This window comes from Pelmatolapia mariae, linkage group LG10_11, assembly GCF_036321145.2.
Source record: "Pelmatolapia mariae isolate MD_Pm_ZW linkage group LG10_11, Pm_UMD_F_2, whole genome shotgun sequence".
Lineage (NCBI taxonomy): Eukaryota > Metazoa > Chordata > Actinopteri > Cichliformes > Cichlidae > Pelmatolapia > Pelmatolapia mariae.
The window spans coordinates 615001-642500 of NC_086236.1; the positions used below are offsets into that span (position 1 = coordinate 615001).

Here is a 27500-nt window from a genome sequence, read left to right on the forward strand (position 1 = left end):
ATCGTCTCGTCTCCATCCAGGTGTCTTCCTGTTGTCCCCGGACGCTCGCCTTTGCTGTCGCTTGTCTCTGGAACATCCTGCACCTGCTTCTTCATCAAACAGTCACATATGCACGCACAATTTTGCAGTTGCAAGCAAAACATGATTAACTGTTACCTATATAAATGAGTCTATCTACGATGTGTGTATGTGTGTGTATGTGTCAGCCTCTGCTTGCACTTTGTTTCACCTCTCAGCTCCCCAGCTAGACCTTGTAACCTTTCCACCAGACAGAAGGCCAGCACGTACACAACTGAAACACTAGCTGTGTCCCAAAACGTCGGCTGCATCCTCCGGAGGCCACATTTGAAGGCCGATTACGTCACAGCCAGGCGACGAAGACTGTCCCAATTCGTCGACTCCTTCAAATGCGGCCAACAAATGCGTCCTTCATTTCCCCGAATTTGAAGGATCGGTCGGGTGTGTCCTTGGCGGCCCACCATATCCCAGAATTCATAGCGCGGCCCAGCCAAATTTCAGCTGCCAACAATGGCGGCCGCTACTAAGTTTTAAAATTAGTCTTATTAATCTTTCTGGGTCACAAAATAAACTTTTAACATATTTTCAGGCGGGAAAGTAGCTGTGTAAACTTCAAATATCTGCTTGGTTTATCAAGACATCGTATATTTGCAAAAGTGTGCCGACGTTTTCGGAGACGTCTGTTACCCACCCGCTCAATAGCAAGCCGGGGGGTTCAATGGTCACTCCAGCCGGCGAGAGCAGCGGACTCCCGGCTTCATCGTTTTCAGACCCTCGCTCTTTCGCTACTCAGGTTAAACATGATATATAGGTCACTCGGATAACTTAAAAATGTAATTGTTTGCCTTTTTCGGTGTTTTATTTGTTCCGGAGTAAATCGGTTTGGCTGAGATCAAAGTTATTAGATTATTAGATTAAATAAAACTTTATTAATCCATCGGGTGGGTTCCTCCGGGATTTTCACACAGCTGAATAAACGTTAAACAGAAAACCGATTAAACAGAACTGTGAGCCGGTTGAGAATTTATGCCTGTTATATTTTAGATAGCAAGGAGCAGACGGCCGAGTTTATTAAACTCCACCACAGCGGTGACGCAAATCTGAAGGCTAGACCGTCCCATTTCACAACCTCGCTCTTCCGGTTTTCTTGGTCTGCGGAGGACCCGGCTCACGTATACCGCGAAGCCCGGGTCCTCCGAAGGATGCAGCCGACGTTTTGGGACACAGCTTATGTGTGTGTATGTGTGTCTCGTCCTTAAATGCTCTCTCATCTCTCCCGTTACACTTCTGACCTCACACCAAGAACCTAATTGGAACTTTATATGTAATATGTTGAGTAAATGTTTTAATCAAGAACCTCTACTAAAAGCTTAATCCAAAGATATAGATACATAAAAGATACTAAAGAATAACCTGATTGTTCATAACCTACTCAAAATACTTAACACTCAGACTCTGCTTTCGGTTTCACTTTTGCAAAGCATACTCTGCACAAGCCTGTGTTTCCTGTCAAGACCTTTTAGGCCTAAAGTTAGACCTTCTCTTCTATAAAATAATGTAGCCAGCAAATAATTATTCAGATTATAAATTTAAATCTCAATAGTGGTTTGTTATGTTAAACCCTGACACTTTACCCAGAATGCACTCTGTGAAGCTGTGACTGTGATGCTCACAGCTGGATGCAGAGACCAGGCTCAGTGCTCAGAAACTGATCTGGGTTCAGTTTTAGCAGAGGTTAGGCTGATTCTCAGGAGCAGCTGTGTTGGACCGATGAAGGTCAATCAGCCAATCACAGCAGCTCGGAGCATGTAGCCCTGCTGCAGGTCAAACTGAGCTTCAGAGGAAGCAGGAATCAGTGTTTCTCTGAGTTTATAGAGGAACCCTCACTGAGGTCAAAGGACAGTGGACTGACTGCTTTGAGCTGATCGGGAGGAAACAGGAAGTCACGTGACCCCTCGTTAGGAGTCGTGTCAGCAGAAGAGCCTCTGTTGAAGCAGACGTGGTCCAGCAGCAGCCGACCACAGCGGCCCTCCTCTCACAGGAACAGGAAACAGCTGCAGCTCACAGACAGCAGAAGATGGAGGAGCGTCTCCTGCTGCGCTCAGCCGCCTCAGAGCGAGGAGGAGACGCTCTGCTCCTGCTTCGGGATGAAGAGTGAGGATGATGATGCTGGCGTCCTTCAGCGTCCTTGAAGAGAAACGGCTGAATCCTCCACAGAAACACTGATTAATGACACACACACACACACACACAGCAGGAGTGTGTGTGTGTGTGTGTGTGTGTGTGTGAGACTGTGTGTTCCGCCTGTCAAATCCTCTTCTTCTTCTTGTGCTGATGCTGCACTGTGATTGGTTACTGAGTCAGTGGGCTTGAACGCTTTAAAACAAAACACCATCGATCTAAAGACGCCGCCGCCTCCGTGTTTATTTTCCCCGAGGAGCCAGAAAAACCACAGGAAATGATCTGTGAGGCCCCAGTGAAACAACCAATCACCTGTGAGCAGATTCGGTTACCGCGGTGATAATGAGCTCTTAGACTGAAGGTCAGAATAAACCTGCTTCAAGACGCAGAAACACACGACACCTCTGTCTGCACGAGCATCCTGATCTCAGTTTCACCTGACAGACACACACCTGAGGGTCACACCTGAGGGTCACACACCTGAGGGTCACACCTGAGGGTCACACACCTGACAGACACACACCTGACAGACACACACCTGAGGGTCACACCTGAGGGTCACACACCTGACAGACACACACCTGAGGGTCACACCTGTCCCCAGGTGTCAGGTTTCTGTCAGCGATCCTTCAGTGTTTCACTGTCTTTCTGATGATGTCTGTCTTTGTTGTATCCTTGTTAAAAGGAGCTTTTACTCGAGTACTTCAGTACTTTGAGTACTTTGAGTTTCAGTGGGGGTCACGTGACTCAGAAGACTTTAAACCATGTTCTGTTTAGATCTGGTCCACCTCACCTGTCGGTCGGTTGGCTCCGCCTACGAAGACCTGTCGCCAGTGGTAACCAGGATGTTCCGCACGGCAGAGTGTCAAGACCAAGGTAACACACATACGCACACACACACCCACACACACACACAGCCTGGGTGAACCCTGACCTGCAGCTGCAGGGATGCACTCAGAGGCTGCTGGTTGGTTCCCAGTAAAACCAGTCAGACTGACTGTGGTTACAATAAAAACACTCAACTGTTTATTTTAATACAGTTTCAGATCTTTGAACGTCACAGAAAATCTGTTTAAATACCACAAGGACAGAAAAGTTACGCTTTACTTTGAAAATCCGAACTTCTAAAAACCCCAAACAGCACGCTTGTAGTATTTGTAGTAAACGTGTATTCTGCATGCTTGTAGTATTTGTAGTATTTGTAGTAAACGTGTATTCTGCATGCTTGTAGTATTTGTAGTATTTGTCGCTGCTGTTTTGTGCTGTTTGGGTAAAATTAGCCGATTTTTGAATGGAGTTTGGTCCAGATTGACGTTGCGTTTTCAGACATATTATGAGTAAAAGCTGAATTCTCCTGGTCGGTGCAGACTGACCGAGCGATCGTTAACCCTTTCATCACTGCAGTCATGTGACCTGATACTGCACAGACGTGAACGCTCAGTGAGTCTTTGTGTCCTGATAACTTTGTCTCCTCCCTGACCTCCTCCTCTTCTTCTTGTTCTTCTCTTTAATTCATTCATCACCTTCTTCTTCTGTGGTTTTAATTATAAGCAGAACACAGTAGCAGTGAGGATGGATGGATGCAGGTGCAGAGAGATTCATCACAGCTGATGAGGGAGGTGGAGGGAAGCGCCTCCGTCATGTTCCTGTTAAACTTCCTGCTTCATTTACATCTTTTATTCAATTAAGTTTTGATTTATTGTAAAGTCTCAGGACGCCGTCTCTGACACTGGACAGACGTTAGAGGCATGAACACATTAAATTAGAGTTTGCTGGACCAGGATGGGATGGTGTACTGTCTACATTATAACATTTCATTTCCTTTGAAAACATCCCGACTCGTGTTCTTCTGCTGTAACACGTGTAAAACGTGCTGTGGCGGCGGTTTTTTCTTCTATGATCTGAAGTTTTAAATCTAATTATGTCTGCAGAAAACCGTCCAGCCGTCCTTTGGTGTCTGTACTTCAACATGGCCGACGGTTCCGGGGTGGAGCCTGAAGGTCACAACCTCCCGTCTAACGTGTACGTGTGCTCCGGCCCAGATGGCGCTCTGGGACACGAACACGCCATCAAACAGGTGAGACGTACCTTTCAGGCCGTGGTCCTCCTTCAGGTCGTGTTTGATGAATAAAAGTTTCTCTTTGTTCATGCAGCTGTGTGTCGGGGGAGGGGCAAACACGCACACACATGCCTGTTTGCTGCTAGATTACCAGCTAGCTAGCTTCCAGAGATGCCTATATAAATATAGGGTTAGCTGTGTATCAGGCTGTAAGCATGTTCATTTTAACATGGGAGTCTGTGGGCTTGACTCAGTGCTGCCCCCGCTGGACGTCAGAGGAACTGCAGGCGCTTCCTGTAATGTTTACGTTTGATTCTTTGTTTTCAGGCTGAGTCGATTTTCCTGAAGATTCTCCCCGAGGAGGAGTTCTGTCCTCCTGCTCCGAACCCCGAGGACATCATCTACGATGGGGAGAACACCTCCCCCACCTCCACAGGAGAGGAGGAGGAGGAGGAGGGGTTAACAGCAGCAGGGGGGGAGGGGGAGGAGAAACAGCAGGAGCAGCAGGAGGAGGAGACGGGCCTTCAGCCTGAGGAGTAACCTGTAGATATGAAGTGTAAAGACCTCCTGCAGTGCATTGTGGGTAAAAGTTGCCTTTTTAATTTTTCTATGATTTCTGCTGTTTTTCTGTTTTATTTAAAAACTCATTAAAGCCTCAACATGAAGACACGCCTCTGGCTCTGATTGGCTCTCACACACAGGACATCTCTGCCAAAGGCTTCACTCAAGCAGCGAGGCCACGCCCCCACACAGACTGAAGCCGAGCACACCTGAAACAGGAGGTTTACCTGGCAGCTGCAGCTGTGATCAGACTCAGCTGTTGTTGTTTACTGTAACAGCTGTTTGTTTGTAAACAGGCCTCTGTGAAGCCTTCCAGATGTTTCTGCTCATGTTATCAAGCTCCTCTGTGAAGTCAGCCGGCGTCCCCTAATAAAACGTTTGTACCACATGATGGCGCCGCGTGTTGACCTGTCATTATGAACATGATCATAAAAGCTACTCACCCAGGTGAGCTGCAGCTTCAGGGCTCTGATTGGACCCTGAGCACAGGTGATCTTTCAGGTTTACAGCTCAAAGTCTGACCTCAGAAACTGCTGTTCAAACATTCCAGGGACCCATAATCCTCTGGGAGACCTGCTGCAGGAGTCTGTCACTGTCAGCAGCTGCTGAGGTGTTCTCCAGTCATGTGACCATAACATCAGCTTTCATTTGTCCTTCCTGTCCTTTAGTCTGAATGAGCTTCATGCACATCTCTATCTTCAGTTTTAGGTGAAACCATCACACTCAGCTTTTATTTGTTCGGGTCAACGCTTTTAATGTGAAAATCACATTTCAGGAAACCTCTGACTGTCCTGGTTTTCCACTCTGTCATCACTTCTGTCACTAGTTAGCTAACACAAATTAATGTCTGTTAGCACCACCCAAACTCAGAACCGAGCCGGTGGTGTCGCTAAACACACTGTAAAGACAGCATCAGTCTCACATTCTTCTTCATGTGTTTACTGCTTTGTTCTCTGTAGAACATGAAATAAACCACGCATGTAAACAAAAGCACGTTTAGTCACAGTAGCTCTGACATTTACAGCCTGATCCACAGCAGCGACACGTTAGACGCTCAGTAGAGACGTTTAAATCCCTTCAAACGTGAACTCCTGCTCGTATGTTCTTCATGACACTGCAATAAGATGGAAAGACTGCGTCACAAAGGTCTCGTCATCTTATGAACTCGATGAATGTCATTTGTATTTAAGATATCTGGATGTGTTTTGGGGATTATGAAAGTGTGATGATGGTCCGCTCTACATGCTGGGCAACACACTGTGCAGGTGTGCTGTGCAGGCAGGTAGGTCATCAGTAACCTCTGCTCTGATTGGACATTGGTCTGAAGGACTGTTTCCTGGATGATCGATCAACACAGAGTAAATGTTCCCACGTTCAACAGCTCTGAGACATTTTATTTTGAAACTTTAGACAAACAGGAAGTGTGACCAGCCTAAGGAAAAATTTTAGTGTTATTAAAACTTGATGGAAGTCTTGGCCCAGACTTACCTGTGATCACCTGTAATGATCAGAGAGCTTTTACCTGGTCTTTGAGTCTCAGAGGAGCTGATGATGTCGTCTGTTCACGCTGATGCTCCTGAGCAGACAGACGTGAGTTTACTGCTGAGGACAAACTCGAAACCAAAGGAGCCGGTGTTCTGAGAAACTGTCCTGCTTTGGCAAACTGTCCTACCCGTGTTTGACGGTGACTTCTGACTAAACCTATGCTTAACCATAACACATATTCACAATGGGTTAAAGAAAAATGAAGTAAATTTGGGCTTTGTGTTGTGCACATGCACAGCGTATGCGCGGAAACAACGGGTAGGATGGATTCCCAGAACACCGGACTGAACTTTGACCCCGAGCCCAGTAGCGAGTGAGGACGGGGTCTCTGAACGGCCCCACAGAGACCCCCATCCTATCTGTAGCCAGTCACAACCAACATCTCCCAGCAGCTGCTGGTACAGTCCCCATCAAAAGTTTAAGACCAGCTGAAAAATGTCAAAAAATCCTATTTTTCATGGTTGGATCGTAACAAGGTTCCAAGTAGAGCTTCAACATGCAACAAGAAGAAATGGGAGTGAGACAAAACATTTTTGTGATCATGCAATTTACTGAAAACAACACTTAACCTGAGGGATCGGTGCTGCTAACGTCTCTGTGGGAGGGCCGAGCTCAGCTTTTACACCGACTGTGAAATATGAAACAGCACACGACAGCTCACCAACTGCTGCAGCAGAGAGACACACAAACAGAGAGATGGGCTTTTGAAACCAAAATACCCACCTATCGCCCCCAGGACGGGGGGCTAACATGCCGATGTGGTTTAGTGAGATGAGAAGTTACAGAACGAGCTGCTGTTAACAGGAAGTCACAAGCTGACCTTGCAAAACCACAGAAATATAAATAACACAGATTCTCAGAAAGTCAGAGGAGAAGAAGAAGAAGCAGCAGTGTGAAAGTCTTCCTGGTTTATTTGATGTTCAGCTTGAACTGAACACCAACCATCGGACTGATGCAGCGATGGCGGCCGTGGTGCTGCTCCTGCTCCTGCTCTCAGGTACTCTGCTCGTTCACATCATCAGGAATGTTTCTGCTGGAAACTCTTCTTAAATCAAACTTCCTGTTTCTGTGTTTTCAGTCTGTGAATGTGACAGTGTGGAGGTCAAAGGTCACACAGGTCAGGACGTCATTCTGCCCTGTAAATATGACAGGAAATATCACGGCGCTCTGTCAGTGTGCTGGCAGCGAGGAGAACTACCGACCAGAGGCTGCTCCAATCAGCTGATCTCCACAGATGGGCTCAGAGTGGAAACCAGAGCTCCCAGCAGGTATCAGCTGCTGGGCCGACTGGAGGACGGAGACGTCTCTCTGACCATCATGAACCTCACAGAGGGAGACGCTGGACGATACGGCTGCAAGGTGGAGATACCCGGGCCGTTCAACGACGAGAAGCATCACATCGATCTGACTGTTGTTGACGACCTGAGCGGCACCACAGGTGAGAATCCCTTCAGAAATGAAGCGTCACCGATGAAGCAGATACCTGGAGACTTAAAGATGATCACTGAAGCTCCATCTGTGGGATCTACCACAGCAGCTTTGCATGACTGTCAGTTCATAATAATCCATCTTTGTCTTCCACACAAACTTCCTGTAAAACTGTTTGTTTCACTTTATTAACAACTCAAACTCTGTTTAGCTCCTCACATCTTAACCACCATCACCACCGTGGTGGGACAAACAGGAAGTGATGTCACAGCCACAGACTTGATGACGACGCAGACTCAGACTGCGGTAAGTTGGGTTTTTTTTTTCCTGTTTTTAATGTAACAAGACAGAAATAATAAAAATCCTCCATGAAAGTAAAGTTGTTACATCATTAGATCAAAATTTACCAAATCATTATTTAAACAGTGAAACCATCAGATCTAAGGCCAAAGGTCAAAGTAGGAGTCATCTACATGTTATAGGAAATCTGAAAAAAGCAATATTACAGTAATTATACTGTTTAATTATTACATATTAAACAGTAAAATTAGAAGTAATTGTGTTTTACTGAAAGTCAATCAGTGACATGAACAATATCATTGATGAGGTCAACAAATCCTTAGTAAACAGGGAAAACTCCTGCACTGTGACATGCACAGATAACGATGATGATCTTACTGTAAGAAATGATCCAATAAAATATTGATAACGTTCATCTGTGAGAACAAAACAAGCTGACTGATCACATGAAAATGGTTACACGAGTGAATCTCCTGACGAAATGAAAATATCAAACCCATTATTAAAGAAATCTGGTATTACACGCCTGTTTCCATAGAAACATGTTTACCTGTACAAGCAGATTTACTGATAAACTTCAGGCTGACAACCGGTGCTGACTCAGAACAAGCTGGTCTAAAACTCTGCGCCAACAGATCTGTTCATCTGGATGTTTTCAGTGGGAGAAACGTTTCGTCATCATCAGGTGACTTCTTCAGTCTCAGCTGACTGCAGGTTTCAGTCTTATAAACAGGACATTTGCATAATGACTGAAACTGGAACCACTGAATGAACACTGGGCTGGGAGGTCAGTTTGTTGATCATTAATATGCAAATTGATCAAAGGTCATGAATCAAATCAAATCACTTTTATTGTCACGTCACATGTGCAGGTACACTGGTACAGTACATGTGAGTGAAATTCTTGTGTGCGAGCTTCACAAGCAACAGAGTTGTGCAAAATACAATAATGTAAAACAAGCAAAATATAAAAATGGCTGATCTAAAAAGTAATAAATATATGTACAATATGTAAAGGTATATATCATGAGTAGCATTCACAGAGAGTTGAGTAACAAGGCTTGCTGCAGCACTTTCACAGCTTGAAGGTGATTTACAGAAACCTTTGTCAGAAAGGAGGAGATGAAGTCATGTTCACTTTTGGAGACAACAGCCTTGAGTTTAATGATATTTCTTACATGGAAAAAGCAAGAGTGGGTCACAGACTTGATGTGAGCATCAAAATCAAAGATGAATCAGAAATGAACCCATGACTCAGAGCAGCAGCTTTCACTGTGGATGAGAAAGAACCAGACGCTGAGCCAGAATGAAACGCTCAGTCATGTGTGCGTTAACATCCAGAAATCTGTCTGCCATCCAAACATTCATGTGCTTGAGATCATGTCCTTATCCAAATCACAGGTTTGAACGAGAGGTACAGGTGAGTATCGTCTGCATTCAGGTGACAGGAAATGGTTAATCATAATAATAATGATGATGAGGGACTTAAACAGATCGTTGAGGATGTCAGAGCTGCTCTTTGTTTGCCCGTTGCCATGGTGACTCCTAGCGTCGGAGCACCATTGATGATGGATTTATTGATTAATCAGAGCTGACTGTACTCTGATCAGCTGTTGAGCCTGGAACAGAGCTTCACCTTCAGGCTGCTGATTGGTTCACAGGTCACATGACTTCATGTTTACAGGTGAGGATCACGGCTGTGCAGCAGGTAGACCACCTGGAGATCTTCATCAGGAACTCAGCGAGACTGACCTTCATCATCTTCATCCCTGCTCTGCTGACTGCAGCTCACAGTCAGTACACACACACACACACACACACACAGTCAAGTTTTCATAGCCCTTGTAATGTCCTGATTGCCATACACCTGGTATATGTGCTTGGACCGTGGTAGACTGTCTTTCTCTGTGGCACATGAGAGAGTCATGCATCGTCTGTCACTGGGAAGGACAGAAGACCAGATCAATGTTTCCTCACATTACTGCAAATATGTCTCAGCTGACTCCTCTTTCTTGCTTGATCTTCATCATAATTGAAATGGATGATGTGTAGTCCTCTGACACATCTTCTATTTCAGTTTCACATTCTGAAAATTCAAGAAGCTTCCAGAAGCCCAGTCACTTTCTTTCCAAACTCCTCAGACAACCATGTCCTGGATGCCTGAGAACCTACTTGAACATAGTTCAGATTCTTCATCACTTTCCTTCACTTCATAGTCTTCTTCCACTTCTGCAGGTGGGTGATGTGCTTTTTCAGAGAAAGGGTAGCATGTGATCTAAATACTGGTGATATTTTCTTTATCTTCTGACCCTGGATCCTCCTGATCGTTGATTCTTCCTTCTTGTCGCGGGGTCCTCTCTTAAACTTCTCCCAAACAAATGCTCTGACATACATATATATATGTATACACACATTTATGGCCACTTCCAGGCAGCCTACAGTGTTTCACAATAACAAAAAAACCAAACAAACAAACAACAAAAACAAACAAAAATAATGCAGTTCACGTGACCTTCCCAAGCGCGCTTGAACCCACTATTTGAACCCCGTACCATCGTACCATCGGCTTGCATGACCACTCGTACAATCGGCGATCACGGAGCGTCTACGCGACCGGCTTTATTAAAGGTAAGTAAAAAAAATATCTTGGCCACCCTCTGTGCTGCTCAAAATATACCTCTCACCCCTTTCTGTTATCTGCCCGGTCGACTAAAAGATGCACAGCCACGGTAACCCAGCGCGACAAGTGTAGAAACTAATGATGGTGGTGCGTGTATGCGCTCAGATCAGCTGTAACGCCGTCACACTCCTCATTATACTAGAGGACAATATGTGCTTTGTTCTTCTGGTCATTGCTTTGCACAACATGGTAAAAAAATTTAGCTCACAAGCCTCCAGTGCAGTGGAGGCCTGTGAGCTACTTTCTGTGTACGTATTATTGCAGGGTCTACTTTACAATATGAAGCACCTGGAGGCGACTGTTGTTGTGATTTGGTGCTGAATGTTGAATGTAGAGCACCTGCCTCCTCATTGTGCTGCCTGTTTTGTTGTTGTTGTTATAACCATGCTTGACCTGGGTGGGTGCTATGATGTTACTGATAGTGGACTTTATTTTATTCATAAGGTTAGTTAGTAGAGTTGCCAACCGTCCCGTAAAAAACGTAATCGTCTCGTATTCAGAGAAAATATTACGCGTTTCTTATTGAGCTGAAAAGAGACGCAGTTTGGCCCGAACTTCAGCTAGAATGAAAAAGACACAAAGCTGGAGTTATTCTGTCCTTACGCTGCACAGCTGCCTCTTCTTCTCTCATTCTCTCCCCTCCCTCTCCTGTTGCTACTTCAATCATGAAACTGATCAATGATCAGCTGATCGTCTCTCTTGTTTGTTTATCGCCCACTTTGCGCCAGAAAGAGGAAACCAGCGGAGGTCGCGCTAAACAACAGCAGCACGTTTAAGCTTGATCAGCTGTTGTTAGAATGTATTTAATATTATTTCTAGCATCAGATCAAATGTCTCGCTTTAAATAATTATCTGAATCTTACAACCAAAGTTTTTATCTGACGTAAAATGAATAGAAATCATACATATACCAACAAGACTGTACATCACTGTCACAACAGCGTTTGTTTTCATTCAAAGGCTTTATGGCTTTAATACCTGGGGGGCCGGTCTCCAGTCATAATGACTGGGCCGATGTTTTGTCCCAGTCCAGCCCTGCAGGCACGACACGCAGTGAATTAATCTGTGAAGGTGCATTAAAAAATAAATGGCCAGCGGTGCACATCGCAAATTAGCTCACATAGACACATTAGTTGCGTCTCTTCTTAATGACGGTATCTTAGCTAACAACCCCAACTACCAGATTCAACTTGTAACTGGCTAAAAATCACTTAGCCTACCGGTGAGAGGGACGTTGTTAGCTGGCAGTTTTTTCAAGCGATGTTGAAATTTCCACATTCTGACACTTCAAATGCTTCAGCAGCTGTTCGCTCAGCGCAGCATCAGCACCGCGGATACATCCGTAGACTCGAGACAGAATTCATAATGTGTTTTTGGGACTTTCAGGTGTATGGACCAATGTTTTCTTTTCTGATCAAACCAGAAAGCTTTAATGAGCAGCTGGGTTTGTCATTAACTGGTTGGACACAGAGGACATCGAAATGCAGCTGATTAAACTGAAAAGCTCGACTCTGTGGGATCAAAGTTTGCAGAACTACAGACGCAGCTGGAATCCACAGCTGTGCGTGTTCATGGAGCTGCATTTTCACCTGCTGGACATCACTACCTGACAAGTTTAACTGTCTTCAGAACATTGCAGAGGCCTTATTGACAGTATTTGGCTCTACATATCTGTGTGAGCAGATTTTCTCTCACATGAGTGTCCTCAGGTAGCCTCTGAATGCTGGACACTCGGAGACCTGTGTCTCTGAGTGGGAGACCTGAGATCACATTAACATGTGTGTCTCTGTATTAACAAACATGCCATATTGGCTCAGTTTATTTTTCTTATCATTGTTGTGAGGAGACCATAAATAGCATTTGTATTTTCTGTTGTACAGTTCATTTGCTGTTATGGATAAAAAGTCTTTTTTTGTTTCCAAATAGCTGATAACTATTCGCTGATAGCTGCAAACATCTGCAAACAAATATAATTCTATAAAGTGGTTCTATATAGTGTGTAACTGTTCATATACAGCGTTATTAAATTTATTGCTAATGCAATCATATGGCACACTGACTTCAGATCCGCTGGATCTGTCTGTTCTAACGGGAAGTGTAATCAGATTACATCAGACTCTGCAGCTGCTTTGGAAAGTCCATTTTAAGTTTTTATACTCAGTCTGAAAGTCTTCTCAGATCTAGCTGACATACATGTATCCATCACTGTGACTGATGATCAGTCATTGTTCAGTGTGACTGATATAAATGTAAACAAAGTCAGAGACACACAATTGTACTTAACTACAGCAATGAAGTACAAATACTTTGTTACTGTACTTTGTTTTTCCTGGATAACTTTACATGTTTAAACAAATATTTGTACTTCGTACTCCTTACATATTAAAACAGACTCGTTACTTTAGGATTAAGGTGTGTAGGAGTTATTATTGCATCACTGTGAGCCTCCAAACATCAACCCTACCTGAGTCAGCTGTGTGACAGAATCACAGGTTAAAGTCGGACGGTGTTCTTTGTTTTTGGCACGAGCATGAATATTAATGGGGCAGGGGCCAGGTCCTGCTGGAAGATGAAATCTGCATCTCCATACAGATCCTCAGCAGAAGGAATCATGAAGTCCTCTAAAACATTCTGGTAGACTGCTGCAGGTGGATTTAAGAAAGCAGAGTTTACCAACACCTGCACCGGACATTGCACCCCAAAATGTGGTGGTTGTTGAAGCTTTGACTGCTGCCTCGTTCCACTATTTCTGGATCTCTGCCAGATTCTTGAATCTTCTGTTCGATAATGCACTGAAGGCCATGGCCGTCTCTTCTGCTGGTGCATCTTCTCCTGCCACATTTTGCCCTTCAGCTAGACTTTCCATTGATATGCTTGGACACATCACTCTGTGAACAGCCAGCCTCCTTAGCTATGAACTTTTGTGGCTTACCCATCCTATGGAGGGTACCAATGATGCTCCTCTGGCCAGTTATCAAGTCTGCAGCCCATATTGAACTTAACTGAGACAACTGAACCAAAGTGAGGCAATTTAATGACACCTGGGAAAACCTGTGCAGGTACTTTTAGTAGATGAGTTGTGTGTGACACTCAGTTTAAAACGTTCGTGCCCTGTAAAATTTGGGCTGATGTCTTCACAGTATTCTAATTTTTCGAATTATTGTTTTCGTGGGTTTTATGAGCTGGAAGCCCAAATTGTGTAGAAATAAACAACTAAGTACTTGAAACTGTTTAAGTTGTGGGCCCTGAATCTATAATCTTTGAAAGTTTAAAGTTTTGAATGGACTTACGGAAATAAATATACTTTTTCATGATATTCAAATTTTTTGGAAAGGTCTGTAAATTCTGCAGGAAAATCCTCTGCAGGTCAGTGCAGGATAAACAGGTTAGTCACATGACAGTAACTGACCACAGAGTCTCAGAGACGACAGACACCATAAACATAAATGTCTTTAAACAGCTGTAAAACATTAAATGCTCCTCACACACACACACACACACACACACACACAGGTGTGGTGACCTGAGGGTTTGACCCTTCAGGTTGGAGCAGCTGATGGTAAATGTCGCCCTCAGCTGGTCAGACTAAAGCATTACACAGAAAAATCAGCACAGAGGTTTAAATTCATTCATTGATGAATCTGTCTGCAGGAGTTTGGAGGCGTGGTCAGAGACTGAAGACTGACAGCAGGCTCAGCCAATCAGAGGAGGAGGAGAGTCCTGCGTGAACAGTCTGAGCTTGCGCTGAAGCCCCGCCCTGGGAATGACCTCACAGATCAGAGTTGGTGTTTTCCAGACAAATAAAATAAATATGATGATTGAGTGTGGTGGTCTGAAGCTTCATGATGTCACTCACAGGTTGATGCAGTCAGAGTGAATCAATTTTAAATGATTGTTTCAGTTTTGCAAAAAAGAAAAAACCCCCCGCTTTGTTAGCATGATGTCATCATTTTAACTCGAGCAGATTAGTTTAGTGCGACAAACTGAACGAAGGGCCCACAGATTCAAATCCTCCATAAGAAAGTCTGAATGTTTCCCATCATGCTGTGCGTCAGAGCCACAGCTGCACCCACAGGGGTGTACACAATAATAAGAACACCTGGAAACATCCAAACGTGTGTTTTATAAAAGCTTCAGGTGTTCCTGTTATTCTGTCGCCACCTCCATCACATCAATCAATACCTGATCCAATAATCAACGAGCTTCATGTCCTGCAGCACAGCAGGAAATGCCACAGTACTTTAAACTACTGCAGTACTTGAGTACTCAGTTACTCCAGCAACGACGGTCTCTGGACTGATCCCATTTGCACTCTGTGATGTTTTAACCAGATTTTAATGTTTGACTGTAAACATGAAGGCTTCTCAAAGCTCCGCCCACTGCTCATTAAGGTTCATATAATCATGTGAGGAAGTTCAAACTGATGGATCGGTGATCAGGTCATTGATGAGACACGGAGACAGAAGGTGACTTTAATCTTTTATTGTGGTGAAAATGTCGCTGTTTACAGTTTACAGACGGCGACCGCGGCGACCGCCCTTCCTCCTGGTCGAGTCTGACGGGATCGGCGTGACGTCCTCTGAAACACACGAGGGAGAAACAATCACATGATCAGATGCTTGTCAACACTGTCACACGAATGTAGAGTCGAGTTAAAGGACACGTCACTGTTCAGGCTGTCAATAAAGCTCAGATTCAAACTGTGTCAATCAGATAGATGTACGAATAAAGTTAATTCAAACCCGCCGAGTCGTTTAAAGCTTCTAACCCTCACTGAGAAAACAAACCTGCTGACCTGAGAGCAGCGCAGGTGTTCACCGACAGGTCAATAAAGGTTATTGAAAATGACACAACGTCGCCACACTGCTGCTCTCTCTCACACACACACACACACACACACACACACACGACCTTAAACCCGACCGCACTCAGGTGACTGTATCACAGGAAGCGACACGTGAACTGTGCTGCCTCGTCTACCTGTTCACTGAGCGCGTTCAGTCAAAAACTTTAATATGAATAAACACAAACTTACCGATGCGTCCGATCTTCATGCCGGAACGAGCCAGAGCTCTGAGAGCAGACTGGGCTCCAGGACCAGGAGTCTTTGTCCTGAAAGGAAAACAGAGCAGGTCATCACCTGCACAGGTAACACGCACACACACCTGGGTTTGAAAGGCCTGGGTGAACCCGGACCTGCAGCGATGCAGTCAGAGGCTGCTGGTCTATCTCCAGTAAAACCAGTCAGACTTACTCAGGAAACAATAAAGACTCGACTCTACTTTCATCTAGTCTTAGAGCTTTGAACAGACCCTGCTGAAGACTTCACCTGAGCTGCACTCGAACTGTTTCAGTAAAATCAGCAGTTTTTTGAATGGAGTTTGGTTCAGATTTGGACCAAATGAAAAGGCTTCCTGCACAGAAATGGCAGATTTAATAAAAACCACTCACACTCTGCTTCACTGACTCCGCCCCTGTCACTTTATTAGGTACAGCAGTCCATGCTGGGTACCATGGATTTAAACCCTGATCACCTGACTGGGTTAAACCTGGTAACTTGAAATTTTATTGATCTGTTCACAAGTCAGTGCTTGAGGTGTACCTAATAAAGTGTCAGCCCACTGCCTACAGAATCAGGTGAGTGCAGGTTACCTGTTGCCCCCGGTGGCCCTCAACTTGATGTGCAGCGCTGTGATGCCGAGCTCTTTGCAGCGCTGAGCGACGTCCTGAGCCGCCAACATGGCGGCGTACGGAGAAGACTCGTCTCTGTCCGCCTTCACCTTCATCCCACCGGTCACACGGCAGATCGTTTCCCTGGAAACGCACACAGACACCATTAGCACCAATCAGAGAGCAGCTTTTATTTTGACGAGCAGACGGCCGGAGGGGACATACTTTCCGGAGAGGTCGGTGACGTGGACGAAGGTGTCGTTGAAGGAAGCGAAGATGTGGCAGACGCCGAAGACGTTCTCGCCCTCGGCCACCTGAGGACCCAGGCTGATCACCTGCTCCTCCTTCTTCTCCTTCCCTTTACGAGGAGCCATCTTCTGCTGAGGAGGAGGAAGAGGAGTCAGACACGTGAGCATGACGAGGTCACAGCGAGCACGCCCACGGAGAACCACCAATCACAGCCAGCTATTCTTTATACAGACATTGAGAGCCAAACAGACCAGACCGCCGCAGCATAACACGGTGAGACCTTCCCTTCCAGCAGTGTTTCCCCATGCCTCCACTACACCCCAAACCCACTTCCTGCCTGCTCAGGTCTGACCTCCTCTGAAAACTCTCAGGTCAACATTAAACAGCAGCAGGAAGTCGGGACATCTCCAAAATAAAACCCACCGCACACAGAAATGGCCAATCACAGACGGCATCCGCCAACTCTGAAAACTCACCTGCCTGACAAGTTTAACACCAGCCAATCATCTCGACTGATCAATAAATAATCAATCACACCAGCTCTGAACCTGAACTCTACAGTAACCTCAGTCTGAGAGGTTCTGATCATCCTGTTGACCCCTGATCAGATCCACCTCACTGGGAGGGTCAGCTCAGACTCAGGAACTATCTAACAACCAACCCTGACCCGGTCCAGTCTAAACTTTAACTCTGAACCCTGAACTTTGACCCGGGACAGCCCGGCTCCGTTTGTTTTCAACTGGAACGCGCCCCCCACCGCGCGGTCACGTGGTGTCACTGACCTGGTACATCCCGGTCCAGGTTGATGAGGTTATGACTCTGCCTGCAGACTCGGACCCGCGTGTTTGCTGTGACCGCTGACATTTTAAATAAAGTTTGAAACTTCAGTAGCAGCAGCGCGGAGGCTAACATAAGCTAACGTTAGCCTGTTAGCTTGTGTTAACTCCGAGCAGCCGGCGGGACCTCACGGAGCGTTTTTCTACCTGCCGTTTCACCTAAAACTTCACGCGCTCCCTTAACACACCTTTGCAACACACACCTGGATCTAACGTTGTATTTGTTTCCCTTTGAGGGGGCTTCGCGCGGAGCTAAGATGGCGGCTGGTCACAAACCCCCACTCAGCACAAAACATGAAAAATCCTCCATTAACCTTCAGCCAGAGAAACGATACAGACGCCAACAGACGCGGGAAGAGACGCAGGGTCAGCACCGACCAGGTAGAGCGGCGGATGGTCACCTGCAGCAGAGATTACAGAGGATATAAACCGGGAGCGGACTCACCTGTGTGCGTCTCTTTACTGAGCAGAAACAAGAAAGGAAAGAGGTTCCGCTTCCGGCGCGATAAGATGACGATTTCCGGCGGGAAACCGAGGCCTAGCTGCTGCCGCCACGTGGACGTTTTATTTTATTTTACTTCATTTTAGTTTTATTGTTATATTATATTATATTATATTATATTATATTATATTATATTATTATTTATGTTTAATTTAGTTTCAGTATCTATTCACCTTGAGTTTCACAGCTGACTGAACTGTTTTTGTTGTTAATATGGATTGTTTTCAATATCTAAATGTTGACTTAATTTAATAAATTATAATTATGCACATCAGATACTGCAGGGTGATGAATGGGGCTGAGGGACTGGAGTGTGGGTCTGCTGGGCATGGCTGGTGGTGTCTGAGGTCTGCGTGGTGGTGCTGGTGGTGTCAGGGGTCTCTCAGTTGTTTGGCTGGGAGGATGTGTTTGTTTAAGGGAACATTCCTGCCTGTGGATGTTGAACAGCCTTTCTCCATGCCGGGCAGAAAACTGAGAAAAACTCAGACGTTGGTAACTTTTGTCCTGCCACCAATCTGATCCACTGTCCTCCCATCTTTGTACCAGTGGTGAAGACACAACACTGCTTGATAAGAATGTTAAGGTGTGCTGTGTTTTGGTGAATATGTGCCCCAGTGTGGTTGTCAAACCAGGGCCAAATGAAACTTGCTCTTGTTGAATATTCATAAAACTGCTGTGTTGCATGTACAGTTCATTGTAAATAATTGTACTTTCTGTAAAGTGGTTTCAATAAAACAGAAATGAAAAGTATGTTTATTTTTTTTATTCAAGATCTGTTCACATGTACTTAGCAAGTACATGTGCAGGTACACATGAAATGCAAACTATTTACATGGCAACGCACACCTGGCATCAATTCGCCACTGAGCTGTCATCAGAGCGTAATACATGTCCGCACCACCGTAGCCGTGCCTCGCGCATTTTCTGCGTGATTGGCGCGATGCCGAGCCGCTTTCTGACGTCTTCATTCACGACTTCGTCCCAACGCGTGAGGCCCAGACACCACCTGAGCATTCGCATTTCCATCGTGTGCAGGGCCTGTTCGTGCGTGGCGGTGGCTGGCCAACACTCCGATCCATACAGGGCAACTGGGCGGACTACAGTCTTGTAAATCTTCGCCTTGAGATGGTCTGGCATTCGACGGTCGCATAGCACACCCGTCACTTGATGCCACTTCATCCATGTGGCATTGACCCTTGCTCGCACGTCCTGAAGGATATCCCCGTCGCCACTGATCATCGATCACAAGTACTTGAATTGGTCGGCCTTCTTCAGGTCTTCCCCGTCGATGTTAATGGTGCCATCAGTTTGGGGGCCAGCTTCCATGTACTCGGTCTTCTTGATGTTGAGTCTCAAACCGTGATCGGCCAGACGTGTCTTCCATTGCTGCGTGTGCTGTTGCAGCTCACTGCTTTGGTGTTGAGCAGTTTTTTAATATAATAAATATTTGTTACTTTTTAAATCATTTTCAGGACAGATTTGTCTGCCACGCCACCGCTCAGGCCTTTTCACCAAGCTGGATGTGAAGCATTGCCCCGCCCACTACAGCAACTATAGACCAATCAAATAAATTGTTTTTTGAAGTACAGTTCTGCCAACAATGAGAAATCCTCCTTCCTGCTTCTTCTTCTCCCACAGAAACTCTGCGTGCTGGTCATCATCACAGAGACATAAGCTCCTCCTCCTTCCTGTTCAGTTTTCATTGATCAGTTATTAAAACCTGCTCATTGGTTAATCTGAGACTCTGAGCTGTGGCTGTGATGAACACCTGAGTGATCATCATAAACATCATGTTTACTCCCTTAAAGTCGACCCGTCCACACTCAGTTTATAAACTAGAAGCAGCAGATTTATTTTGTGGCTTTATTAGATTTAGTCTCAGTGAAGAGCGACATGCAGCAAAGGGCGGTGGGTCGGAGTCGGACCCGGGAGGTAAACCTGCTCCCAGCTGAAGCTTTTCATCATTTATTCACACAATATTATTGATATTAGAATGAAACATCTCCAAGATTTAACTTTACAGGGGACCAAATGAAACTGGACAAATCCAATAAAACATGAATCACAGAGTTTTACAGTAATGCATTAAAATCAGAAAAATCTGTTATTTAAAATCACAGTCAAACCTCTCAGGCGTACGTTCCTGTTTTTATGTTTTATTTATGGGACAATAAAACAATAAAAAGAAGAAAATGTTTGTTTGTCCATCAGATGAATCGTGTTTGAAGATTTCTGAATAAAAATGTTTTGTTGTTGTTGTGGATGCTGAAAGTGAGAACAGACCAATCAGAGCGCAGCATTTGACCAGTTCAGTTTATTTACAGAAACACTTTGAACACGATGCAGAAGAAAAGTCCAAACACACTCTCGCCCTCACACAGTTACACACGAGCATGCAGCATAGTCCAGTTACTACAGTACAGAACAATATCCATCATAGAGCGAGCTGACAGGATGTGACGGAGCGCCAACATGGTGGGCGATGGAGGAGGAGGAGCTTCAGACTGAACCTTCACCAGCACACAGTGACGGGCCGAGAACACTCAGATACAGACTCGTTTATCATTTTCATTTATAATTGATTTAATTATGCAAAACATCTGCAGTTTGGTTTGAAACTGAAGTTCAACTAAAATGTTTTTGATCCATAAAATCAAACTGAAGCTAATCAAACGTCAAATAAGGACCCGAGAGGGCGGCCGACCCGAGAGCGCGGCCGACCCGAGAGCGCGGCCGACCCGAGAGCGCGGCTGGCACGGCTCGTCTTCAGTCAGACTTCAAGAAGTGTTTTAAGACGACGAAGAGGAATCAGCTGATTAGTTCCTCTAAGACTCTCGTCCAAAGCATCTGAGACTGTTAATTATTATTAAAACCTTCATTATTTCCATGAAAATATCTCGTTGTAAAAACTCTACAGGTGAATGCTTCGTGGCTTTCTGCTGGATTCACAGAGCAGTCTGTAACCCCGGCAACCACAGGTTGCTAAGGAACAATAAGTATTGTCCGGCTGGTTGCCGAGGGGTAGCTGCAGGTTGGCGGGGGTTCCTGGTTAAATACGATGCCGTGGAGCTCCCGTAAGCTGCAGGCTGTGAAACAGACAGGAAATGGATCCAATTTACCTTCAAAATGAAAGTTGCTTCTTTTGAAATATTTTGTTTGTGGCAGTAAAGCACAGCTTTTACTTTGAAGGCAAACAGCCTTAGTTACTGAGTCCTGTCGCACTTTTTCAGGTTTCACTGCTGTTTGGCGACCTGCCGGCCAATCAGGGATGCTCATTTTTCCCAGGTGGTCTCTGACTGTGGGACTGAGGCCTGAAACTCGCCAGGCTTTTCACTCTTCATGCTGTACCATCACTTCTTTAAATGATAATAAACGCGTTGTGGGTGGGCTGTCATCACGCTTCATCATTGGTCTATAAAACTGCCCCGGCTCAAACCTGTCCTTCTCTGAGTCGTTAGGCTGATTATTACGATGTTTCACGGGAAATGCGGTCTGTTAGCATCATTAGCTTTACTGTTACCATTACCTGTAACCCACAAGCTAACATGCTAGCTGATTAAAACCCCGTTAGCTTGTGGCTAGAGGAGCTAAGCGTGGCTAACAGTTTCCCAGGTGTCTGAAGCGACCTCCTCCTTCCTGTTCTCTCAGGTGAAGCTTCCAAACAGGAACTTCTGACCTGTGAGCGTCTTTAGCATCCGACCTGAAGACGTTCAGCTGAAGAAGCAGAAAGTCCCTGCTTTGGATTGGATCGTTCAGATAAACATGGAGAGGCCACGCCCACTGAGCGTCCAGTAGAAACACAGGAGAAACATCATAGCAGTGTTCCTATAATAACACGTGAAATCTACTCTAAGATGAATTTTTCAGTTTCAAGCATAAACACCAAAAGAGTTCTAAAAAATGACATCTCAGATATTTGTGGGGACGTTTGTGCGTCCATGAGTTTTTTCACCACTAATAAATACTTTCAAGTGTCGTCAAAGGTCAAAGTGGAGGTGCTGCTTTTAGAAAACACAGACTATTGTAGAAAACAGCCATTCACGCCGGAGGTGCCATTCAGAGTCCCCACGGTGGTCACGCTCAGTCTGATGAGGAGGCTGAAGGACAGGGAAAGGTTTTTGTCTCCAAAGCTGAAATCTGAATAAAATCAAAGGTCAGAGCAGCTTAAATACGTTTCACAACGCTTTCTGCTCTTTGTGTGTTTTCATTCAGCTGGTTGGAGTTAAAGGCCACCTTTGACCTGCGGATACATGTGCACACTGTTAGCTGGGATCGCAGCACACCTGTGCAGTTCTAGCTCCGCCTCTTTACAAATATGATCTCAGATTTTTGAACATGTTGACAGTCCGGTCATTTTCCCAGCTGTTTCTAGCAGCGAATGGGACACAGTATGACAAGAGGTGCAATGCTCCGCCCTCAGCGTGGCCCCGCCCATCCCCCGACCCCCCGACCCCCCGACCTTTGACTCAGTATTCAGCCTCCTCAGCTCCGAGCGTTTCTGAGGTGGGATGCCGAATGGCACAGAGATGTCAGTAAATTAAAGGGCAGCAGTGCTGTGGCAAACACATTCAGCAGTAGCTGGGGAACTCAACACTAAACAAAATAATAAAGCTAATAGTGCACAATGTGTTCTCTACAGGCGGACTCGCACAACGCTAGCACTGGAAGTCTGATCCGAACATTAAAAAGCTTGTAAATATACAAATGCAGTATATCGAGAATAATAATCATAATCATGTCATCGTCATAATAAGAATCTGATTGTACAAAGTTCTACATTCTCCCGACGGTAAAAAGCTGCTTAAAGCCTCTGAGACAAACACAACGGCTCAAAAATCGCAGAATATCAAAGGTGGCACCGCCGGCATTTTGTTAGCTCGCGGCTAGCAGACGCCATTGCTCCGGGTGAGGAATGCTAACAAAGCTAAGGAGTCCGAGTCAAGTCACCGGAGTGCGGGAACGCGGGCCGACAGCAGCGAACGTCAAAACGCCACGGAGGCTGAAGCCGAAACACAAAACACAAAGTCAGTTCCAGCATGCAGAAAATCACAAATCTGTACAGAAACACTGAAGAGGAAGAAACACAAGCCCTCCCTGCAGAACTCCAGCCAAACATCCAACCGTTTTACACCACCGCAAAGAAAATCCACCAACCACGGCGCCGACTCAGAGACTCTGAGCCGGCAGGTCGATAACTAAAGCCACGATCCAAGATGCAGGTAAAGTTTAAGTTATTAAGTTAGTCCATAATTAAGGCTTCTAAAAAACAACGACAGGAAGAAAAGAACCACACGGAGATATGAGGTTTCACACCGCGACCACACCACCAACAGACCAACAGGGGGCAGTCTGAGTTCCTGCTGTACGGAGGCCCAGAAGAGTCAAAAAGCACCATGTGCAACAGCAGCTCACGTTCACATCCAACCCTCACAATGGTTTATGTTTACTCATCTAGTATTAAAGTACTGCAGTACTCTATAGGCAGTATATATGGATGGTACGGATGTTTCACCATCAGTCTGAGTCACTTTTTCTCTGTTGTACTGGTTTGTGATTGGCTGAAGCTTAGCGACACATCAGTGCTGATGTACAGTCACTAAAGGTTCCATAGATCGGCGTCGTGTTCGTTAACTGAATCAAATCAAACGTCTGCATGTTTGTGTTTATGTACATTTATTATTGCTTAAAATACTCCCAGCCCTGCCAGTAACTGTATTGGGATGTTTCTGCTGTTAAGCGTCTGAAATCTATAGCTCAGTAACTGTTGTTACAGTCCAGAGTGTGACTGTGACAATTCAGTATATTTGTGTCACTATGATGGGCAGTGATGTTTGTCACTTCTGGGACTCCGTACTTTCCTGTAAACACTGGAGACTGATGATGATTCTGATTGGCTGTCTGAGCATCGAGGAGTTTTAAAATGTGTAAAAAACATCAAAGATGAGTTTGTTCGTGTGTGTGTGTGTGTTCCTGTCTAGCTATCTTTGTGAGGACTGAAATCTGCATTCTACTATACTTGAGAAAACCAACAGTCCCTTGTGAGGACACACACTCACCGGTCCTCACAAGTTTGAAGCCTTTTTGAGGCTCAAAATGTGGTTTTAGTGTCAGGGTTACAATTAAGTTATGGTTAAGTTTAGGGTTAGGCATTCATTTTTAATGGTTAGGGTTAGGGCAAGCATTATGTCGATGAAGGTCCTCACTAAGATAGCTGGACAGGCTTGTGTGTGTGTTTTTGTGTTTTCCTTTCTTGGTTTCTTTTGTTTTTGTTTTTAGTCCCTTGACTCCTTTCTTCCTTCCCTACTTCCTTGTTCCCTCACAGGTAAGGGGCAGCTCCTAAATCTGAATATTGTAAACTCAGTGTGAACAGTAAAGTTTGTGCTGCTAATGATGCTCTGAGCGGAGAGCAGGCAGGTAGATACACGCCTCGTTAAGGCCTTCCTCGCTAGGACATGTGGTGGCAGTGGCTGTGGGGGAGGGTGGTGGCAGTGGCTGTGGGGGAGGGGTGGGGCTGATCTGAGCAGAGGTGTGGCTGTTCATGGAAGATCACAGGTCAGAGGGTGGTGGAAGCTTCTAGAGCTCTCCAAGCCCGATGGAAGCAGATGAGTGTTCCTGTGTAGCGTACACAGTTTAAATAAAGTTTCTCTGTTAGACGACGTCATCGTGAAGGCCACGAGCTGCTTTAGCCGCTAACCAGTTTAAAACGATCCATGTATGAGCTCCGGGTCACCCGAGGGTTTAGCTGAATAACTGGGCTTAATCATGTTTCTAACATGCTAGTTTAAGAGCTGTGCCATTAGTATATATGTATAAACTCTGGAAGCGTACGAGGCAAATAAGGTAAACAAAAGGTTTAAACTTGTAAAAACATAAAACGAAAAAGGGGGAATGAGACGCTTTTTAAAATTAATAACTACGAAGAAGAGTTTTATTTCTGATGTATGGGAAGAAAAAAGCGTTTTTATTAATATATTTGCAGATAATCCTGATTTTCCAGGTTTATATTATATAATTGGTCTGTTTGCTGTTGTGGCTCAGCCCAAGTCTCAGTCACGAGTTCATTTATCTAAATAATCTGTAGCGACCAAAGCAGCTCTTGATCATAATATTATATCACATTACATCTATATAATATATCTTTTTGTTCCTTTATGTAAATATCTGTAGTTTCAGGAAAGCTTGTATCTCCCAAACGTCTAAAGGCGAGGCTCGTACTTCCTGTGTTTAATATCTGAGTCTAAAGGTAACCAACACGCGTGAACGCCAACACTATAAAAGCTAAGTCTGTGCAGCCGACGGGTCAGTAGATCCGTGAGAAACGCGACGAGGAGCAAAAATGAAAGCTGGAAACTTTTTCTACGTCTACACTCGATCAGCTACAACACGTCATGTAGATGGAGGCGACACTGGGCTGTTTGGGTGGAGCCATGCTAACAGTTTCCCCCTGCTTCCAGTGTTTGTGCTAAACTAGGCTAACCACATGCTGGGTGAAGCTAACACACTGTAGTGATGTGTTCTGTCCACAGGGGGAGCTGTGGTGTGCAGGTGTTGGTCCTGTTAAACATCTGAAGGTTTGAACCTCCTGAACTCGAACAAACTGGAGATACAAGGTTTCCAAACATTATTACAATCTGATTGGCTGATCACAAGGGGGCGTGGCTGAAGCAAAGTCCAAACAAGCTGAGAAGAGGAAGCTGATTGGTTGGTTGGTTGGTAATGCAGTTCACTGGTTGGAGTGAAGCTTTCTGGCCCCGTCGTCTCCTCTCCAAACTCCTCAAACAAAATCCTGAATGGTTGGTGTCAGAGGCCCGGCCTGCTGTCAATCAAACTGCTGTCATGGTGACGGTGGCCCCATCAAAGATCCACTCACTCTGGAAGTTAGCTGGAGACGAAACCAAACGTGTTTGTGAGCGACTGAATCAACAATGTCTGAAAACACAGACGATTCATCCTGCTGAACAGTGAAGAGTCCACGACAACAACGCATCACGTTACAACAGCAAAGACACACAAAGACACACTCAGACCAGCAGCCCCCCACCCTGAAAGGTAACGCTACAGTTACAGTCGAATCTGCTGATCTGAAGACAGCAGCAGATGTAATCAGCTGAGTAAATCAGTAAAAACACACGTCAAGAAACACTTGGACATGTCAGGAACTCAAACACCCTGAAAATCACAGTGAGCGACGATGCAGCCTCTGGTTCATGTTACTGACACCATCAGGCTCCTGATCAGGTGATGGATGGATATCAGACCATCACTGACCCACCACCAGCCTGGTCACGCTCTACAGGCAGCATCTTCACAGCTTCTCCAGACGCTTTCACATCAGTCACATGTGCTCAGGGTGGACCTGCCAAGTCTGCTATTCTATGGCTCTGCCTCCCAGGCAGTGAGCACAGGGCCTATAGAGGATGTTTGGCCTTCAGGCCATCCTCATGAAGTCTGATTGTTTGGTCAGAGACGTTCACACCAGCGGCCTGCTGGAGGTCAGGGTACATCGTAGGTGGTGGAGGGCGACTGTGTGCGCCCGGCCGAGCTAGTGGGTGAGGCCACTGCCAGGCTGTCAAGTGTACCAGGGGCATGCAGCTAAACTTGTCATACCAGCGGCCTGCTGGAGGTCATCGTGTAGCTCTGGATATCCTGGTTCTGTTCTGATACCGGCCCTGATGATGGCCTCCTACGGCCGGAGTCTCCTCCATGCTCTGCAGACTGTGCTGGGAGACACACAAACCTTCTGGCACTGGCACGTATTGATTTGCTGGAGGAGTTGGACTGCCTGTGCTAGTTGATTTCATGAACGTCAGAGCAGCTGAAACTGATTAACAGTCTCTCTACTACTGAACTAATCAGAGGTTTAACCGACTGGCTGCTGTGCTCTGATTTAAATGTGTCCCTTTCAGGTTTCCTGAGCAGTGTGTGGTGAATGCTTTTCATGGTTTGGGGTCATTTTGCTGTTCCTTTCACAGCAGACCTGCTGAGCCTCTGTGCAGTCCTCCTGTCCTCAGCACACCGACTGTGGATCAGCACCTGGTGTGAACCCTCGACTGCACTGTTTCCACTCGAGTGGACAGTCTGTACGAGGGGACTGCTGCTGAGATCTGATGCATCAGTAACAGCGGCAGGTTTGTTGGTTCCTGGGTTTTGTCTCTCAGGAACGACAGTCTGGCTCAGATTCAGTCTGCAAACACGAGTGGGGCTAAAATAAGCAGCTCCACCTCCACCCAGATTCATTTATCATCGACATGAAGCAGAGCGAAGGCGTGATGCAGAAACAGCTTCACAGCGTTTCATATGAAGGATGATTCAGTGATTCAGCACCAACCACCTGCAGTGAATGTGTCGTTGGTAAAAAGAGCAAATATACTAAGAATGGAGCAAACTGGTGTTGACAAAGTGCTGAGGAATATACACGTGCATGACTTCACTGATGTCTGCTGAGGATCAGATTCATCGATCCTGCCTCTC

General features: G+C 45.5%; 4 protein-coding genes and 1 pseudogene across 6 annotated transcripts in view; 2 read left to right on the forward strand and 3 right to left on the reverse strand.

Annotated features, from left to right (window-relative positions):
* chm (CHM Rab escort protein) overlaps positions 1–5205 on the forward strand; it is an 18286-nt gene extending 13081 nt beyond the window's left edge. The window contains exons 15-18 of one of the 2 annotated variants that reach the window (XM_063485370.1): positions 2977–3075; positions 4131–4276; positions 4586–4837; positions 4960–5205. In XM_063485370.1, the coding sequence (XP_063341440.1) occupies positions 2977–3075; positions 4131–4276; positions 4586–4798 (458 nt within the window). In that variant the 3' untranslated portion in view covers positions 4799–4837; positions 4960–5205. Of the gene's footprint in view, positions 1–2976; positions 3076–4130; positions 4277–4585; positions 4929–4959 lie in introns of those variants that run through there. The other variant, XM_063485369.1, reaches the window with a different exon arrangement.
* A 2058-nt stretch (positions 5206–7263) lies between these two features.
* LOC134635821 (hepatitis A virus cellular receptor 1 homolog) lies at positions 7264–14563 on the forward strand. The gene is made up of 5 exons (XM_063485402.1): positions 7264–7361; positions 7443–7802; positions 8004–8098; positions 9777–9885; positions 14424–14563. Exons 1-5 carry the CDS (start codon positions 7325–7327, stop codon positions 14498–14500), a joined length of 678 nt encoding a protein of 225 aa, XP_063341472.1. The 5' UTR covers positions 7264–7324; the 3' UTR covers positions 14501–14563.
* Positions 14564–15239: 676 nt separating this feature from the next.
* On the reverse strand, positions 15240–18017 carry rps14 (ribosomal protein S14). Of its 2 annotated transcripts, none has more exons than XM_063485408.1 (5): positions 17973–18017; positions 16668–16822; positions 16425–16586; positions 15808–15884; positions 15240–15351 (listed from the first exon to the last, which is right to left on the reverse strand). In XM_063485408.1, the coding sequence occupies exons 2-5, from the start codon at positions 16814–16816 to the stop codon at positions 15284–15286; spliced, it is 456 nt and encodes a 151-aa protein (XP_063341478.1). In that variant the 5' UTR covers positions 16817–16822; positions 17973–18017; the 3' UTR covers positions 15240–15283. The 2 variants fall into 2 exon arrangements, with proteins under 2 accessions (XP_063341478.1, XP_063341479.1); XM_063485409.1 differs by having other exon boundaries at positions 16668–16819; positions 17973–18016.
* Positions 18018–18881: 864 nt separating this feature from the next.
* LOC134637373 (uncharacterized) lies at positions 18882–24569 on the reverse strand (annotated as a pseudogene).
* LOC134635806 (calcium/calmodulin-dependent protein kinase type II subunit alpha) overlaps positions 22478–27500 on the reverse strand; it is a 45560-nt gene continuing 40537 nt past the window's right edge. Inside the window, exon 18 of the mRNA XM_063485377.1 lies at positions 22478–25911. Within this exon, the coding sequence (XP_063341447.1) occupies positions 25908–25911 (4 nt within the window). The 3' untranslated portion in view covers positions 22478–25907. The remainder of the gene's footprint in view (positions 25912–27500) is intronic.

Coding starts and splice junctions, on each gene's coding strand:
- LOC134635821 (XM_063485402.1), top strand. CDS start 7,325: ATGGCGGCCGTGGTGCTGCTCCTGCTCCTGCTCTCAG. Junction 7,803..8,003: donor CGACCTGAGCGGCACCACAG/GTGAGAATCCCT, acceptor AACTCTGTTTAG/CTCCTCACATCTTAACCACC. Junction 8,099..9,776: donor CGACGCAGACTCAGACTGCG/GTAAGTTGGGTT, acceptor TCATGTTTACAG/GTGAGGATCACGGCTGTGCA.
- rps14 (XM_063485408.1), bottom strand. CDS start 16,816: ATGGCTCCTCGTAAAGGGAAGGAGAAGAAGGAGGAGCAGGTGATCAGC. Junction 16,587..16,667: donor GTCACCGACCTCTCCGGAAA/GTATGTCCCCTC, acceptor GTGCGTTTCCAG/GGAAACGATCTGCCGTGTGA. Junction 15,885..16,424: donor AGGGCCACCGGGGGCAACAG/GTAACCTGCACT, acceptor TTTTCCTTTCAG/GACAAAGACTCCTGGTCCTG.